Raw genomic sequence first — 19,102 nt, 5'->3', positions numbered from 1 at the left:
GATTTTAGAATGGATTGACGCTGATGGTTTGTTTCTTACCGACTCGACTGAAGGGGAGGCTGCGTGGTGGTGAAGACGGCTTCAGCAGCTGTTATGAGACTAGGTGAACGAGGTATTTTTGTAGTGAAGTTAATTCAGTAAGAGCTAATGGAACTCATCAGCCAAAACGTAATTAGTGACTTGAATGTTGACACGGAATTTCAGCATTGCGCTCTTCTCTATAGTCAAGACGGAGTGGACGAAGCAATGAGCATTCACGACAGTTTCCAACTAGAGTGCTTAAGTAATTAATCTTAATCAATAGCAAAAATGGTGAAATTTGAAAACTACACGCAAAACACTAAATGTCTTGTGTTTCACGTGTATGTGTGGCAGACAAATTGTTAACAGCAGCAACCAATTGAAAATTGAGGAGAAAAACAATAATTGAACGTTGTGGCAACTATGCAATCGCGAAGGAGTTTCTCAATTGATGGTGCATCAGTTCTAAACAGAACAATTCGGCTGTATGATTACTAATTATGAGGTTGTTGAGAAACACGCTGATGAGCAGACTGTAGCAATCAAGTATATATAAATGGCTTTGAGTTGGCAGTAGCACTTGGCTGAAGATATCCGCAGTCACAATTAAGCAGACTTACTTCTATTGTCATTTTTGTCAAAATCATCTCTTGATTCATCTTCATTATTTGAGTTTTAATCCATTTCTTCTCCACTGTCGTTTTTTGTTCTTCTTGAGGCCCATGTTAGCGCTTAAATACAATTCTGCTACACTTCAGTGAACTAAAGTTAAATTTAAAAAAAAACCTAAGCTGGAGGCAATTAAAAAAATAGAAAGTTCACTTCACTTCAGCAGAAGGGAAGTAAACTGTAGCAGAAATGACACAGATATTTTCCATCCTTGCTCAGCTCGTTCCTTTTTCAGAAGACCCTTTAGTTAGTCAAGATGAACATTTGAAGAAAATTTTCTTCGTGAAAAAAAATGTTTTGGTTTCTATTTTCCATTTTTTTTATAGAATAATTTCTGCTTAAAATTACCAGCAAAATCAAGCTTTTTTATCTTGTATTTTATAATTTCTTGATTATTAGAAAACATTAACTTTATGTGTTGTTGAATTTGTAAACTTTTGCCGACTGCTACATATACTCCCTAACAAAACACCTTATTCATCAGAAACCAGGAGGAGTAATACTGTTTATTAGATTTACCGATCACCAGATCAGTGAACAAAAAAAGGACAAGCTTTTCTAGAATTTTTCATATGGAGAGCTCTCTACTAATTTTTTGCTGAACATTGCTACACACAATGCTTATTACGGTTGTCGAAAATGTGTTACACCGGGTGTGTAGGTAGCTTATGTGTCTACAGTTACGATGACTAATAAAGGTGATCGTGTTACGTATCCCAATGTCAATGTGAGTCTCCGGAAGGACTAATCGTTCCGCAATCGATCACAGATTAAGCACCATAACAAAATTGGAATTCCATCTATCGCTGAAGATCTTTTCTATGACGTCATTAAAGACGTAGTTATTTATCCTATGCATTGCATTTACATTGGCGTTCAAAGAAAAATCGTGGGGATTTGGTTCGATGATCCTTTTTGATAAGATAAGGTTGGGTAAGGAGAAACTGTTACATGTATCCGCCTTTTGCGTTATTGTAGGACAATATATGCCATCTGATTTTGTGAGCGAATGCCGCTTTTTATATTTATACTAGCTTCTTGACTTTGCCTCCTTTCCTTTTTTTTACCCGATGCAACTGTGCTCCCTTGCCCTCCACATGGTGGGCGGTTGGCTGGTAGTCTGAACCGGCGGCCGTCCACTGACGTCCTTGAAGGTTCAACCAAGCCGGATTGACTCCGTAAACAGAACTGATGTTCTGATTCTTAAAGCCAGCTGTACTATTGGAGTCGGCCTGTGCAGCAGTTCACCCACCCAGCGTGCATAAAAAGCCCAATTCGCCTCCTGTTTCCATGTGTATCTCTGTAAATTGTCTGTATCGTCTCCGTCAAATACATTTGGGCAGTATTCTGCAAAGAATTGCACCCAGTAAATCTAAAAAATTATCTTTTCGTCTTTTTTTTTAAATAGTTTTAAATTAATGGTGGGGCTAAAAATCATTCTTTATCTAAAATAACTTGTTACTAGTTGAGCTACTTGCTAGTTGCTACGTTACTTTAAATTATCCGTTTTTGCTTTCAATTCTTAATATAATGATTTTTCTTTTCTAGCTGTCGCTTGTTCTAGGATGAATTATCTTCAACGCTCAGTCAAGTCACCTCCAGCTGTACTTGCACCTACAAGACAGACACGCCCTTTCAATCATCAATTTCCCAACAGCAACGAAAATGAATTTACATTTCACAGAGAAAAAGCCTGCCAATGGTCAGGGGCCCACGACAGATAGCCATAAGCTATTTGTCTTTCTAACCACTGAAGTTGGGACTTCCTACGCAGTGAGACATGTGTAACAGCTGGATGGGGATGTACTTGTTTCCCTCTGTATTTATGGTAATTTCTTTCTTTAAATTATGTACACTTAATTATAATAATTAATTTAAGATATTTCAGGAGATGCAAAAAACCTCGTGTATTCGAAAAGGAAGAAATTGGAAACTTCAATTTCCAATTGCTTCGATAAATAAATAACCTATCTGATTAACGCGGAATCCAAGACCCGGTAATAGTTTTTTAAATCTAAAATTTGTTATAGCAATTATTATTTTTTAAAATTCCAGCGAGAAAGGTAAAGTTTACAGCAAAAAATCCGCCGTGCTCTTTTTTCTTGAGGTGGCGTGTGCTGCGAATGGTGCGGCCACTACTGGATATCAAAGTAAATAAGAACAAACTGAGGATGGAGATAAATCAATTTACAAGGCAAGAATTGCAACGACATCAATTCTGCTGAACCAAAATTCCCGCAATGTGCATACGTGGAAAACAATATTCCTTTTACACAATGTGGCCGTCACATAAACATTAAAAAAAGTAAACAACTCAACACTCAACACAAATGGGACGAAAAGTTGCAACAATATTTGTACGATATAATTTGATTTGGATTAGAGATAATACTTATTCTTCTTTTTATAGGTTACAAAGTGTTATCATGTTTGCGGAATCGTTCCCCATCATAAAACTAATATTCGTTTTTTAACACACAAAATGCTAGATCGTTTCTTAAAAAAAGACAATATGTGAAGTCTGTGTGGTATCCACATTCTTCTTTGAAGGCAACACCTCTCTCTTGAAGGGGATTTCACAGTTATGAGGTTTACTAACTATTCTGTTTTGCAAAAAATTTTTAAAATAAAAAGATTCAAGTTGAAATTTCCTGATTTGGCTGATTTCTCTGTTTTGAAAATAATTGTATAGACGCTTTCTATGATGGTTAAATAAAATTCTTTTTTTGGTTGGGTTCAAAAATTTAGCTTTTTTTATTATCTGTTGCAATGTAAAACTGTAAGTTACAGCTTTCTTTTACATTTAATGAAAATTTAAGGATTGAAACATGCTAAATTCAGCAGCTAGTAGCAGCAGCAGTTCGAACTAGTAGATTCATACTTGTCGGCATTGGCTACTGTTTCTACTTGAAATATCTATAAAACTCAACCACTGAATCAAAAACAATATTAAAACCGACAGTGAAATAACTTATTTGGTTTAGACAAGTAAATCTCCAAATAAGCACCGTAATGATGACGTTTACATCGCCCAGCATGAATCTTAGTGAAGAAATAAGAAGAAGTTTACCTAATAGGTATCGTGTTTTTTAAATTACAAAATTACACAAAAAACTAATAATTTTGTTTCAGGTAAATTGTTCCGTGATTATTTGGGTGATGTAACAGCGTGAATGCGTTGAAAGAGCCTCCTGTAAATGATTCACACACAGTGTTGAAGCCGTTTCTGGATTGAAATTTCGAAAATTTCATAAACAAATTCCCACTTAATTTGGAGTTTAAAGTATAAAGTTGATTTTTAAAGTCAATATCAACTGCAATTTTAAAGTAGTAGTAATGTTTTTAGTTTTTAACATTAGACCAAATTTCAGAGCCTGAGGTAAAGATTTTGATAGTATTGGTATTAAATTCGCAGACAATTAATATTAATTGTCAGGTGTTAGTTGTATGTGATTTCTAGATCACAATTGCATTGTGATTCCTAACTTGTAATTTCCGATTTGTGACGTCTTTTATTGTTTAAGCGACAACTTGAGTTTCACGAGAATACACTGAGTGAAAAGAGCACGAATGGGAAACCTTATCGCAACTGGTTGCGAGCTGAATGACCCCCTCTCAGCCTTTTTTATGGCTGAGATATTCCATGACCATAGACAGTCGTATCGTCTGCTCAACGTGACTCGTGATCGTGCCTATGACTGTTATCACTTTTTTTATATTTCGATGTAAACAAGCGAGTCCCCTGACTGTTTATCCTCCAAACTGGCAACCCAGGTCTTCTTTTACAATTTCCTCAAAATGACAACTTTTTAGAAGCGGCTGATGCATTGTTTTCAACCGTTTAGTAGTTTTAAAACTCTGTAGTGTTTAGTTTAAGTGGTTGTGCAGACGATAAACCCCGCGTCCATTCCCTAAACCTGTTTTTTGCCGACACATATTCTGTGTTTACTAACACGATGTTTCTAACTCAAATTTGTTTATTTACTAACATAAATTTTGGTTTCAAAGTATGACAGAAGTAATAGAAAGATTTGAACAATTCGTCAAGAGTCAGAAGTCATTTTCCATTTATTTATATTTTTAAAATAATAATAATAATAATGTATTTAATTTGTATAAGGCTTGTATAAGGCTTACATAATCACAGATGATCAAATCTCTGTGCTTATGACTGACACAGGGAAATCAGATTATATGCGAGACGAAAATAGTGAGTTTTAAGTGCATCTTTGTGATGATACCACCATCTGGCAACACGGCACCCGTCGGCTCCATATATAGGAGAGGACTCCCTCCCCTCACTCTCAGTCTCTGTCTGCTCTCCACAGAGCAGTGGTCGTCCCAATACACTGTTACGAGCCGCAATCTCTCTCTCTTTATTCGACTTCATCACAATCTTCGGATGCGTTCAGATTGACTTTTTGCAGTACGGGGAGGGATTAGGCTAGATAGGTAGGGGGGAGCACAACCATTTTTTTGGGAGTGAAACTCATTTTATTGAGATTTAAGACGTATGCAGCGAAACATGGGTATTGGAACTACTAATCGTTCTAGAACAAGAGGGGGTGGGGAATACAAAGTTCTGCAAAACAGCTGGAATTGGCTCAAAAGGGAACATGAAGACATAAGCTGGCCTAGCGGCGGTTGGCACCGGCTCCGCCACCAGTAGCACCTCCAGTAGCACCTCCAGTAGCACCTCCAGTAGCACCTCCAGTAGCATCTCCAGTAGCACCGACTCCAGCGGCACCGCCTCCGACTCCAGCGCCACCTCCAGACGGAACAGTATTTTCTGAGTTTTGGCCTGGAGCTCCGAACGTCAAGAACGCCATCACTTTTAAATTCTCGCCGTTTAAAACCAACGGTTTCGTCGTTAATGCTAGCTGAACCGCTTCCCGCTCAAAGAAAGTGATGAAAACAGAACGGTTGATTCCCGCCCTTGAATTTTCTTCAATTTCCATAACTCTGCCGAAGAACGAGAATTTGTCTTTTATGACATCCAATGAGATATGCATCGCAATTCTTTTCACGAAGATACGGTACGAAGCGTCTCTTTTTACGACTGCTTTTACAGCCTTTAGCTCTTCTTCCGTATCCGTAATTTGAAGATTTTTTAAACGAAGAGTTTTTTCGAAGGCTATGGTCATCTTTCTAATAGCTTCTATATCTTCGTTGGAAAGTGTTCTCCCATCCGTCTTCGTTCTCTTTGGGCTTGGCTCCATATTATCTCGCAGGGTGACGGTGAGATAGCAGCTACAGGAAATTTCTTGACTTCTTCAGAGAGGCAATGTTGTGGGCGGCTGACTGCTCACGACGTTGAGACAGCGGTACATGAGGACTGCAATCTTGAAGTCGATGCTTTATGGAATGTGTAGCGAGTGAAGACAACCAACGGTGACCAAACGTCAGCAAGCACCTCCCAGCATACTGAAAATTTCTTAGCACCAAATCGGTGTCGATTGTGCGGCGTTGATCGTCGAGGTGAGAACCGAATGATCATGTTGGAGGATAACGCCACTTAATTCGTGGCTCAATGGGGCCATTTGCCTTTCGATTCGATTAAAGGCGCTTAGACCAGGAGCGTTAGTCGCAACAAATAATGCATAAAGATTATTCTTAAGAAAATGATGAACGGTAATCTAAAGAAAGTATATTATATTTCAAATTTTCTAAAGAAAACAGTCATTGTTATGAATAATAACTGAATAACCTTTTGGTATCGGGGATTTTCATCCGGTCCTCCGTCGACCGTGATCATCAGAACTGGTTTGATTTTGAGAGAGCCAGCTTCATTTATAGATTTAGTGAAAGAATCAAACCTACACATCACAATTAAAAGAAATAAAATGAATCAGGAATACTAGTTATAAATAATTCAATCCATAACATTATTTTAAGTTTAATAATAAAAGCTTGAAATATTCGTCATATTATACTCACTCTTTTAAGGAAGGTAGTCTATCCATATCCAATGCGTGACTGTAGGCGGTGCTAGATGCATGTTTTCCTGATCGGATTGCCACGTAGGTAGGTCCAGAATAACCTGTGATCTCTGGATCACCCAGACAGCCATTGGGAATAGAAACAGCAGCATAAACCGACGGAAAAATTTTGTGGCGCTCAGCAACCACCCAGTCGTGATCAGGTAGACGAACACGGTATTCCAGATGCATCATAATAGGTGCCTGCTTGTTTGCTGCAGTAGTTCCAATTGGAACGCGCGCTTTATCGTCCTGACTCAAAAGACAATTTTCATGAGGGCCTAGCATTTTAAAAAATTGAACAATAGAACTAGATATAATCTTTTTTACAGAAAATGAGTATTCTTTGATTTGCACACCTAAAAAGAGGCTATTTCATCCAATCGCTTAAAGGTAGCAGCTGCGAAAAACTGATCTACATGTTTGAATGTGCGTCATTCTGAGCACGCAGGAGCTTCTCTGGAACAGTGGTGACATGACGTTTTCCTTCGGTGGATGATGATCTATGCGGGAGTAATCTAAGATCTGTTCGACTTATTGTAAATCCTTTCTTATCAAGCTCATTAGTCAGTTCTGAGAGCATTCTGATGCACCTTAATTCTTTACTTTGCCTCTTTGCATTCGCACCTGCGCCTTCTGTTTACATTTTTAGAATTTTAAAAAGTCACAATTTGAAAAATGGTTTGCTATAAAACTTAATACTTACATGTAGCCAAATCAATAATAGTCTGCAATAACATTGGCTGATCCTCTTGGATAATAGGGCGTCCAGCTTTTTCCCTTATTTTGAGCTTTGTCTTCAGTTCAGGATTACATAATAAAACCTCTCTAGTACCAGCTCTCCTTTTTTTACTGCGAACTTGATCTTTCACTAAATTAGAAAGTTTTTTCTCTATATATTTCTTCTCAAGTTTAAGTTAATCTAGCTTTTTTTCTTGTTCTGTGGATAGTAGTTTCCTTCTTTCTCGTTCCATTAACCCAACCAAATCAGAATTGATAAGAGCAAGTCTTTACTTTAGCTCAGTTTGAGCTGGAACTTTTTATTCTTTAACTTTCTAATTAGAATGTGAGGGTTGGGGAGCATTTTCTTTTGGTTCGTTCCTTTTTATTGCTTTGGCAAACATACTGAGCAAATTTTTTTTTAAGCCACCTCGGCCAATACTGTCATGAGTGTTTTCGCTCGAGTTTCGCAGTCTTTTTCTTTCTTGATAATTGCCCAATGTTTATTTACGTCATGTTGAAAGTCAGCAGGTTTTTTATCAGGAATAACCTTGATACATGAATCATATAGGGACTTGGAAAGAAAGGCGTTGTCCATTATTTTTCAAGTAAATTATAGCTTTTCTATAGGAAGAGTAGCAGACGACGAAAAAACAATAAAACAAAAACAGCTGAAATGAGTTTCAAGTTCAAATTGTATTCTATTCGAATGGACGTCCATAAATTTTTAACCCCCCTCCCCCCGTCCATTTCCGTCCAAAAATCCAGACCCCTCCCCTCCCCCTAACGGTGGACGTCCTTTATGTACGGCCTCTTTGGCCTGTAGGCTGACTGAACTGCGAAGTAGAGGTCACAGGCTGTAAGGTGCTTTGAAAGTTGTTTTGCTACCGCACGCTAGATTAGTTTGGATAAGAAGGAGAAAAGAACCTCGGGACGATGGTGGTTCAGGTCGTTAACGCACAGATCTGGTTTATTCAGAAGAGGGGTAACAAAGGCAATCTTCATTCACCAGGAAAGACGGAAGACGACAAAAAGAGATTCACTTTAGAAGTGAAAGGAATAGCAAGAACATCAGCACATTTCTTAAGAAGGGAGGTGGGAATTGGGTCGAGGGGAAAAGAATTGGAGGGACATTCTTTAATAAGAGAAGATATTTCAGCAACGGACACACATTAAAAGAAGGAAAAAGGAGGAATATTTCTTGGAAGTTCAGTGGCAGAAGAACAGGAGGCGGAGTTCATACTGGTCCGAATGTCTGTATGCTTCTTTAGAAAGCGATCGCTGAAGCGCTCCACTAGTCCGGAGAAGGAGTTGTGTTGCGGAAGCTTGAGGCCAGGCTTCTTTATAAGAAACGAGTCAACGATGCTGAAGAGCAATTTCGTTCCCTCAGCCTCGGTTATCTTCTCATTGAGGAACGACGTTTTCTCTTTTTAAGCAGAAGACGCTTCACCGTTAAGACATTGTGAACAATCTGTTTGCACCTCCAAAGCAATCCCATTCTCTTAATTTCCTTCGAATATCCAAAACCTCAGCAGAAACCCAAGGGTTTGGTGGTCGTACTGTGATTACTTTTGACCGCACAGGTGCATGTTTGTCGAGCAGAAAAGAAAGGCCAGAGTTGTACTGCAGCAGAAGCTTATCAAGGTTATCTGATGGTGTGGTGAAAAGAGTATGAGTGAGAAAGGAGGGAACCGATGCAGGGTCATCACCAAAAGGCGTTTTACTTGTTACTTAATTTTGAAATTCTTTGTCGTAGTTTTTTTGAGGATGATAGGTGATCTTCGAATCCTTCAAACTGAAGGAGTTTTGCGTTGAAATAGAGATCAGAAGTTATGGAAATCTCATCGACAACCAAAACACCTACAAAACTAGGATATCCATACAAATGAATATTTCCATACGGTAAAATTCCTAACATAACACAGAATAACTATTTAAAAAATATTTACCACAGTAATTCCATTGTCCTCCACTCCAGTCCTTTTCATTGAACTGGCATGAAATAGCCAATTGAATGGAGAGAAATCTTGGAACCCAGTTTGCAAGGGAGTCCTTGTGACAATCTCTGCACATGATCTGGATCAGCAAGAGACAGCATGTCATTACATAGATGTTCATGAGCGGAAGAACTTTTGATATGAAGCAGTAGATATTCAAGTAGAAATTCAGGTCCAAACCATCACATAACCTTAGAGCTTTTCTTCAACAGTCTTGTGGGATATAGTTCCCACAAGTCTTTTACTCTGTGAAATATTTAGAAATTTACTATGTACTTGATGTAATTCTTTTTTTTAATATTTACCTTGTGTTGTAATTTAAAAATGTGAAAGTAAGCTGCCATCCTTTCGTCAATTTTTTACGCGGTTATCTTTACGCACATATCTTTTGTCTCGGCATCTAGTTTCTTATTGAAATATGATGTCATATATTTGGATTTTTGAATACGTCTGCTTGCTAGATATATGTTTATCCTCATCACCCCGAATATAGTGTTGCAATATAGTACCTCTTTTCTCTTGGTCCTCTATCTAAAAGGTCATCACAACTGTAATAGACCAATGATAATTATTAAATTAATTATAAATATACGTCACAATTAAATATTAAATTACTTACAACTTTGAGCTCAACGTTTCAGCATTTTTATACCCATATTTACTTATAGCCCGAAACTGATTGACAATTAAGGCCCTTTTAGACCTTGACATATTTTTGCTCTATTGAATTCATCAAGTAGTTCCTGTAGGTGATGAAAGGATATGACAGCTTTCACTCTTTTTAGCTCTACGTCTGAAACAGAAAATGTCGCTTCATGGTTATCTAGGTCGATGTCCACCCATTTTTGGATTACTATGGTATTTTTGTCATCTCTAGACACTGAAAAAATTGAGTAGACTTTATTTTAAAAATATGTTTCTTGGTGCCATGTTGACGGATAAAAGAGTGACGTGTTATCCAGTCGACCAATAACTTTGCTTGAAAAGAAATGGGTGAGTTGGCTTTGTTATCAACCATCTCACCAGAATTAGTTGTTTCTTATGAAAGCCCCGAATTTGCAGGATTAGAAATTTGTGGCTCACTGTGTTCCCAAAATGATGTTGTGGGAAATATATGTGATATGCCTTCAGTCTCGGATCCCGTAGACATAGGTTGGAAATCTAGCTGTATCGTTTGAGATGGAATCAGTTCATCATCAACAATGTCAAGATCACCAGCAACCCCATATCCCATTTGAAAAGACGATTCCACGTTCATGATTTTATCTTGTATGCGCAATGCATCGTGCTTCGTATCCTTCGTTTTCAAAGGGATACAAAATTAATTGAAACAGAATGTCTCAAATGTCTACTTTCCAAAAAACTAGCAATAGTTCCCTTTGGTTGTTAGAAGCAGCAGCCAACTGCTTAAGTATAGGGAAAATACAAACATTGAACGTTGTGGCCACTGCTGCAACCACGAAGGAGAGTCTCAATTGATGGCGAATCAATTGTTAACTGCACAATTTTGCTGTATGATTACTAAGTAACAGGTTGTTGCGTAACAAGCTCTAAAGATCGGTTAACAAGCAATCTAGTTAACTATATATAACTGGCTTTGAGTTGACGGTGGCAGAAGATATCCATAGTCGAAATCAAGAAGACTCTTCTATTGTCATTTTTGTCAAAATCATTTCTTGATTCAACTTATTAATTTTGAATACGCATCCGTTTCTTCGTTTTTTTAGTTCTTCTTGAGTCCCATTTTTGTGCAAGAATGAAATTCAAAACAAAATTATCTAAGCTGAATCAAGACAATTCACGAAAATAGAAAGTACACATCACTTCAGCAGAAGTGGAGGAAACTGTAGCAGAAATAACGCAAAAATAAAATTTGCGATTCTTGCTCAGTTTATCATCTTTTTCAGCTCTTTCATCATCTTTTCCTCCTACTCTCTTGTTGTGCAAAAATAAACAACTTTCTTCGAATAAACAAAAAGTTGCGGTTTCCGTTTTAATTTACTTTTTATCGAATAATTTATGTTTGAAATTACCAGAAATATATTTTTTTTGCATTTTGTATCCTAAGTATTGGATAACTTAATTTTTTGATTGATCAAACGATACTTGTTTATTTACTTGTTAACCCTTACCAACTGTTCTCCCTAACAAAACACCTTATCCGTCCGAACCAGAAATAATAATACTATTTAAAAAATTGCCGATTATATTCTTTTTATAATAACCAGCATCGACCAATCCCAAATACAAACACTGTTCCAATTAATTTGAAAAAGTATTCACAAATGAAATCAGTGAACCAAAAATTTTAAGGCAAGCTTTTCTAGACTACTCCATCAACACCGATGAAAATAACCGAATCCTGACAACATGCTTTACAAACAAAGAAACAGCATCCGTGGCCAATCTTCATCCAGCCTCGAATCACCCCAACCACACTATTAAAAATGTACCATACGCAGAAAATCTTCGACTAAGAAAGAACTCATCAACAGAAGAAAAAATCGGTAAATCTTTTAAAAAGTAATTGAAAAATAACATGAACTACGAAACAAACTAATACAATTAAGCTACAAAAGGGTACTGAAATGGATAAACCTTAGAAAATAAGAGTTACCTGGAATATGTGAAGGTCATACTTGGAAACCTGGACCAAGAAAACCCGTGCAAAATCTACTACATCCCAGTAAACCTCGCCGAGGAAACAATTGGAGCCATCGAGAAAAGCGAAAACCATGAATGGTTCCCTATCATTACAGAAAACCACAAAACACTGGATTGGAATGATCAACAAAACAGAACCAGGAGAACAAGACATAATCCAATCCACCATTAAGACAACTATAACATACAAGAAATAGTACAATGACTGAGAATCCTTAACCTTAGACACTCCAGCCCCCAACCTAAGTCAACAACAACCATGACAGCCGAAGAGGGACCTGGAGCCAGCTCAAGGGGAAAATTCGAAATTAAATTGAACCCATTGAAAAGGGATTAAAAGGAAAGGCTTCGATTAAAGATGTCTTGATATAATTATGGATTCACAGTATTTTGGATCTCAAATGCCAAAGTTTTTTATCCAGCTGCGAGTCATTCATCCTTGGACATGAAAAAAATAGTAAAAACTTTTTGCAAATACCCGAATTATTTCACTTATTTTGCCCTTTCGTCTGAAGGCATCAATCCCGAAGTGGCAGGAATAGTTCATTTTCTCACCAACGTTACTACATTGCACCCACTGCTGTGCCTTACGTTTTTGTTAGATATTCCTTAGTTCAACCGAATACTGGGAAATAGTTGTTTAAAAGAAATCAACGGCATCTACAACCAATTGCTCTGCTCAACTCGGAGATTCTCTTTTCGAAAACAGAAATGGTTCAACATCTTTTTGAGAAAAAAGGGCCAAAGCCAGAAAATGGGACAAGGTAGGAAGGAGTGCCCTTCATATGGCGGCCCTTTTTACTGACGAAGAAGAAATAATCAAATTGCTTTTAAGTGTTAAAATTAAGGTAGAAGATTGCGGCATTTCAGGGATTACTGCCCTTTACTGCGCAAGCATTGCATCCGACGACACCGTTGCTACACACCTGATAGACCACGGCGCCGATTTCAGAAGATTGGACCAAACCGGCCATTCTTAACTTGATTTGGCAGCCTGTTTCGCAACGGACACCAAGATTCTCGAGCTGCTCCTGACAAAAGTGGAGATAGAACAATGCGATTCACACGGAATAACTGCCCTGTACAGCACCGCCATGGCCTCCAACGCCATATTCGCTCGCTATATGATCGAAAGGGGTGCAGACATCAACCATCATGACATAGGCGGCCGAACTCTAGTACACAACGCTAAAGCCTCAGTTTATCAGAAGCAATCGGTCGATTGGCAATAACTGCAACATTTCCCGCTGCATATGTTCACGACCAACACGTCCAACTCGCCATTTCATCACCTTACTAGACTCAGCACTCACTTCAAAATCCGCAAACCGAATTTGTTGTTTTCTTGCTCGTTTTGGCCTCTCCATTGCTACACAAATGAAACATTACAAACAATGAGACAAAATTCAGACCACCACACTTTTGCCACGAAAATTACCAAAGCTAAAAAAATTTAACAATGTATTGCACACAGGAAATCGAAAGGATTGAAACCCTGACCAAAATTATTATTTGTGCGAAAAGCATTTTCTGATGGAAGATGTTATTGCAAGAAATAGATGTTGTAATTCAGACAAGGATGATATTTCCTGCCTTCGTCTTCACTCTTCCCCTAGTTAAACTGTCCAGCTTGTAGGTTGATAATCTCGACATCCTCTCTTCCATTCGTGAAGAAACCTCTGAACAAAACTTCTTGACGGTTCTTCCTCTCGTAACCAACTCCCTGATTTTCTCCCTGGCTCTTCCCAAAAAATTCCAGACTAAAAATCTCACTTGAGAGTCAACAATGGCCATCTGAAATCGTGAGTGGGTAAAATCACTGTCTGGCGTGAACGAACGCTCACCAAAATCACTTCGGCTTTAGAGAATCCTCGAGTTGTGCTTCTGGGTCTCTCATTAAAGACATCGAGCATCTTTTATTCTTCTCTTCCCACTACTTCACTTCTGCTTGAAGGAGCTGTGATTTCTCCTAAACGCCCAATTTAAGTTCAATTTCTTTACCGAACCTATCTGTTTTGGAAGTAAAGTGCGCCTTCATACACCAGTCGAGGCGGCGCCACTTGGGCTAGAGATTATAGCGCCGTATTGCTCCATGCAGTAAGCTAAGCTAGTTTTCTCCCTTTGTATTCTATATTTTCTAGGCCCTATGTCTCTCTTAGGCTGTCACTAGAAGCCACTGTGCAGACTCCTCCTGTTGGGTCTTTCCAGCTCCCCTCCTTTACTCGCCAAGTGAGACTGAGCGATCGCCGCTTTTTATATTTATGCTAGCTTCTTGACTTTAACTCCTCTCCTCAGTCAGCAGTGATTTTATTTTACCCGCTGCAACTGTGTTCCCTCGCCCTCCAGATGGTGAAGGCTGTATCGGCGGCCGTCCGTTGACGTCCTTGAAGGTTAAAGCCGGGTAGACTCCGTAGACAAAAACGATGTTCTGATTCTTAAAGCCAGCTGGAGTCGGCCGGTGCAGCAGTTCACCCACCCAGCGTGTATAAAAGGCCCAATTTTCCTTCTGTTCTCATGTGTTTCTCTGTAAATTGTCTGTATCGTCTCCGTCAAATACATTTGGGAACTATTCTGCAAATAATTGTGCCCAGTAAATCTAAAAACATATCTTTTACCTCTTATTTTGTGAATGGTTTTATGGGGATAAAAATCATTCTTTATCTAAAATAGTTTGTTGCCATTTGCTAGTTGCTTTGTTACTTAAGCATAAGTTTTTGCAAGAATAAATAGTAGCCTGCATAAATTTTTATTGAACCAGAGCTATAGTAACTTTGGTGACTTCGTATAAGGGTATAACCACCCTCTATCCCCACTTGGTGGAGCATCCGTTATGGAATTTTTAATCTGCGTAATTTATTGTGACAATTCTGACTAAAATTACTCTACTAATTGCCTTTAAAACTGTTCAGTGATGAATAAGGAACATGACTGGACTGTTATGTTTCTCCAATTTGTTGATTTGCTAGCATTCCGTTGACATTAATCGTTTGTTGAAATTCACGATAAGGGACAAATCGATGTATTTGACAAAGAGAAGACTGAAGAAGATTTTTGAACAATTCGGGAAAATCGAAGGTATTCACGTGTGTTTTTCCAAGAAAGAAAAGATTCAAAGATGCATCTGTCTGCATATGCTAAAATTTGTTTTTCCAAGAAAGGCAAGATGCAAATACTCCCTTGTCAAGTCCAAGTTCCAAAAAACAAGCAAGAATGCTCTCATAAAGCATTTCTTGCTTCAAGTTCATTAAGCATGGCCTAGACTGAATAGAACACCCCTCTTTGCTCGTTGAAGAGGAAATTTATCCATCCTTCGTCTATTTTAGCCTTGATTAAAAAATTGTCTGAAAAAGTAATGTCCTGTGACTCTTGTCGAATTCTTCAAATGCTTCCTTTCTTTCTGCAATATTTTAAAACAAAAATTTATGCTGGTAAACAAACAATTTGTGTGGGTAAAAAAACAAGGGTTCGGGGAATAGATGCCTGGTTTTTCGTATCTACCTGTAAACGCCGACTTTGAGAAACGAATCAGTTTTTTTCAACCAATTAAATGACTTTGGAATTCAAATTGGTTCGCTAGGATAACTTAGTTGAATGGATGTCAAGTCTTGTCGCAACTTCAGATTAGAGGAAAAGATTGACGGTAAGAAATAATGCCATGGAAAGTCTGGATTTCATTGTAGTTTTTGCGTCACGTGGGTGTGATAAATTCAACTTCATTTTAATCAATGTGATAAATAACTGTTGATTGACTAAAACCATCAGGAGAGATCTCCCGACAAGAACAGCACCACCTTATCAACGACCTTAAGAACATTTACCCACACAATGATAAAAAAAATTGAACTGTTGATGAAGTGGTTGAGTTTTTTGAGGCCGCTGCGAAGGCGAAACATTGCAGATATTGGATACTCCTTTTATTGTTGTTGTGCCATGGTAAGAATCCGATGGGTTTTTAGTTTTTATGTGACTTTGTTGTGGTTATTTAGCTTTTGCTGTTGCTATATTTTGTTTAACTTCCATTTTGTCCCATGGTCTTTAAAGCAACACCGGCAGCATTAACTTTGAAATAAAAAGATTACAAGAATTAGAGGAAAATTCGTATTGTAAGTTATATCTTAGCTGAACGTCTTCTTGAAGCAGAGGGATAAGAGAAAGAACTAGTGAATGAAGCAACACAATAACTGATTTTTGTAGTTTTTGAATTGCATATCATTTGAGAGGAAGGGAGAATTTTGTCTGCACGTGTAAATAAAATCCAGAGCCTCTAATTCTCCCAGAGATCGATATTTTGTTGACATGAACGAGATTTCTTAGTTGCCATTTATAATAATAAATGGTTTTGTACGAAAATAAGTATTTTTTAAATTGAAACAGCTGTTGGATTTGACTTGCACTGATAGTACGCATAGGGATTCAACTTGGAGGTATATAAAAGGAAAGGAATAGTCACTCCATCGCTCTTTGAAATGGACAAATCATGATAAGGTATGAGATTATTTTCTGTACTGGATTTCATCGTGGATTGCGGGGGAAAATTAGATTTTATTCTGAGTATATTATCTAATGGTAAAAAAATATATCATCAGAAAAGAAATTGATCTCTCCTTCCCTTATTCCCGCTTCCCTTTAAAGACGATATAATAAGCCATAACGGAATTTAACAACTGGTTGAAATCGGACGAAAAATTGCAACAAATATTTGTACGATATTATTTGATTTGGATTTGAGATTATACTTATTATACACGAAGTGTTATCATGTTTGCGGAATCGTTCCCCATAAAAAATAATATTCGATTCTTAACAAACAAAATGCTCGATCGTTTCTTTAAAAAAACAATATGTGAAGTCTGTGTGGTATCCACCTTCTTCCTTAAAGACAACACCTCTCTTTTGGGGGGAGGATTCACAGTAATGAGGTCTACTAACTATTCTTTTTTGGAAAAAAATATTTTAAATAAAAAGAATCGAATAAAAAGTTGAAATTTTCTTATTTGAATGACTTCTCTCTTCTGAAAATAATTGTATAGACGCTTTCTGTGATGGTTTAATGAAAACTGTTATTTTGGGTACATAAATTTGCTTTTTTATTATCTGTTGATCTTTTAAGCTGTAAGTTACAGCTTTCTTTGTTTGATTTTTTTAAACATTCATCATAACATAATTACATCATAACGTATAACATCGAATCATATTTAATTAAAATTTAAGGATTGAAACATGGTAAATTCAGCAGCTAGTAGCAGCAGCAGCTAGTAGAATCATACTAGTCGGCATTCGCTACTGTTTCTACTTGAAATATCTAAAAATCTCAACCAATGAATCAAAAACAATATTTAAATCGACAGTAAAATAACTTTTGGGTTTAGACAAGTAAATCTCTAAATAAGCACTATCATGATTAATTGATTACGTCTATTGAGACTGCCCATATCGCCATGTAGCATGAATCTTAATGAAGAAATAAGAGGAAGTTTATCTAATAGGTATTGTGTTCAGGTAATTAAAAATTACATTCAAAGCTAATAATTTTTGTTTCACGTATATTGGTCCGTGGGGATTTGGGTGATGTTACAGTGAATGCGTTGAAAGAGCCTCCTGTAAATAATTCACACACAGTGTTGGAGCCGTTTCTGGATTCAAATCTCGAACATGTCGTAAACAAATATACACTACAATTTTAAAGTTCTAGTAATATTTTTAATTTTTAACATTAAAACAAATGTCAGAGCATGAGGTACAGATTTGGCCAATATTGGTATAATTTTATCAGAAAAAAATTTAATTGGCAGGTGTTATGTGGCTTATATTTGATTTCTATCTTCAATCACAATTGTATTGTTGACGACAACTTGAGTCATCACGAGAATACACTGAGTGAAAAAGGCACGAAGGGCAAACCTTACCCCAACTGGTACGTGAACTGAATGACCCCCTCTCAGCCTTTTTTATGGCTAAGCGATTTCATGACGACAGATAGTTTTGTCGTCTGCTCAACGTGACTCGTGTTTGAGCATATGACTGTTATCACTTTTTTATGTTAATGTAGATGTAAACAAGCAGAAGATAACTGTCACAGCAAACTATCATAACAACCGACTTCAAAATGGAAGTCCCCTGACTGTTTTTTTCTCCAAACTGGCAACCCAGGCCGTCTAGTACAATTTACTCAAAGGGGTTCGTTAAAGGAACATCTTTTTTGTCGTTTTGCGGCATTGCCAGATTTAAGAAAATCTAATTGTAGTGGGAAAACCAAGTCTAAAAACAATAGATAATTTACGTATTTTGCTTGACGGAAAAACGGCGACGCATCGTAGAAGAATTTATCTTTTACAGTGTCTTAAATAAACTTGATTTTACAACACAATTTTTAAAGAAAATTATTGTTTTTTTTATTTAATTTTTTTCTTGAATTATTTTTGCCCTTATCACCAAACACAGCACATAATTATTCTTCTAAAAACGCCTGGCGTGAATATAACCAAAATTATTCTTTGTATTGCTTGAGAACTTGTAAACACTTAAATTAAAGCGCAATTTCATCACATAAATCAACATAAGAAATGACGAAGTTCCAATGTTGCTGACTTAAACTAAGAATTACGTTTGTTGTTTTCTTGAAAAGACGAAAGATTATATCTCAGGAAATACCGAAATAGTCTAGTCGAGTTCTTTAATCTAGAATTTGAGGTTTTAAATTCTTGCCATAATGTTGACGCACGCTGTTTTTTTTTGCTAAAACGAGTCTGGAATCTTGAATAAACGTTCAATAAAGCTTCAACTTCTGAAAATGTCTAGCTTTGAATGCAATGGTCGATGGCCTGTGACTTGCTAGACTAATAAAGTCCAAACAGAAACAGAGAGTTGAATATACCATCTTTCGTGTATTTTACAGATTGCTTCTATGCGATTGGTATAAGTTGACTGGCAACAACTGGTTTTAAAACCAATAATGTTGCTGAATGAGAAGCAGAGACATCAGAAGATTGTGATGGAGCTGATGAAATAGAGTGATTGCCCGGTGAAACTATTGTGGCCCTACCTCCTGCACCT

At 37.3% G+C, this 19,102-nt stretch overlaps 1 protein-coding gene across 1 annotated transcript; it reads right to left on the bottom strand.

Moving 5' to 3' along the window:
- Positions 1-5,324: 5,324 nt before the first annotated feature.
- Positions 5,325-5,834, bottom strand: LOC124200612 (glycine-rich RNA-binding protein blt801-like). Its single transcript, XM_046596882.1, has one exon. It carries the CDS (start codon positions 5,832-5,834, stop codon positions 5,325-5,327), a length of 510 nt encoding a protein of 169 aa, XP_046452838.1.
- Between the last annotated feature and the right edge of the window lie 13,268 nt (positions 5,835-19,102).

The sequence above is a fragment of the Daphnia pulex genome, chromosome 8, assembly GCF_021134715.1.
Source record: "Daphnia pulex isolate KAP4 chromosome 8, ASM2113471v1".
NCBI classification, from domain to species: Eukaryota; Metazoa; Arthropoda; class Branchiopoda; order Diplostraca; family Daphniidae; genus Daphnia; species Daphnia pulex.
The sequence above is the reverse complement of the archived record's forward strand: the minus strand, read 5'-3'. Positions and strand labels throughout refer to the sequence as shown.

What these genes read in the sequence shown, in the direction of transcription:
- LOC124200612 (XM_046596882.1), bottom strand. Translation starts at nt 5,834, where the DNA reads ATGACCATAGCCTTCGAAAAAACTCTTCGTTTAAAAAATCTTCAAATT.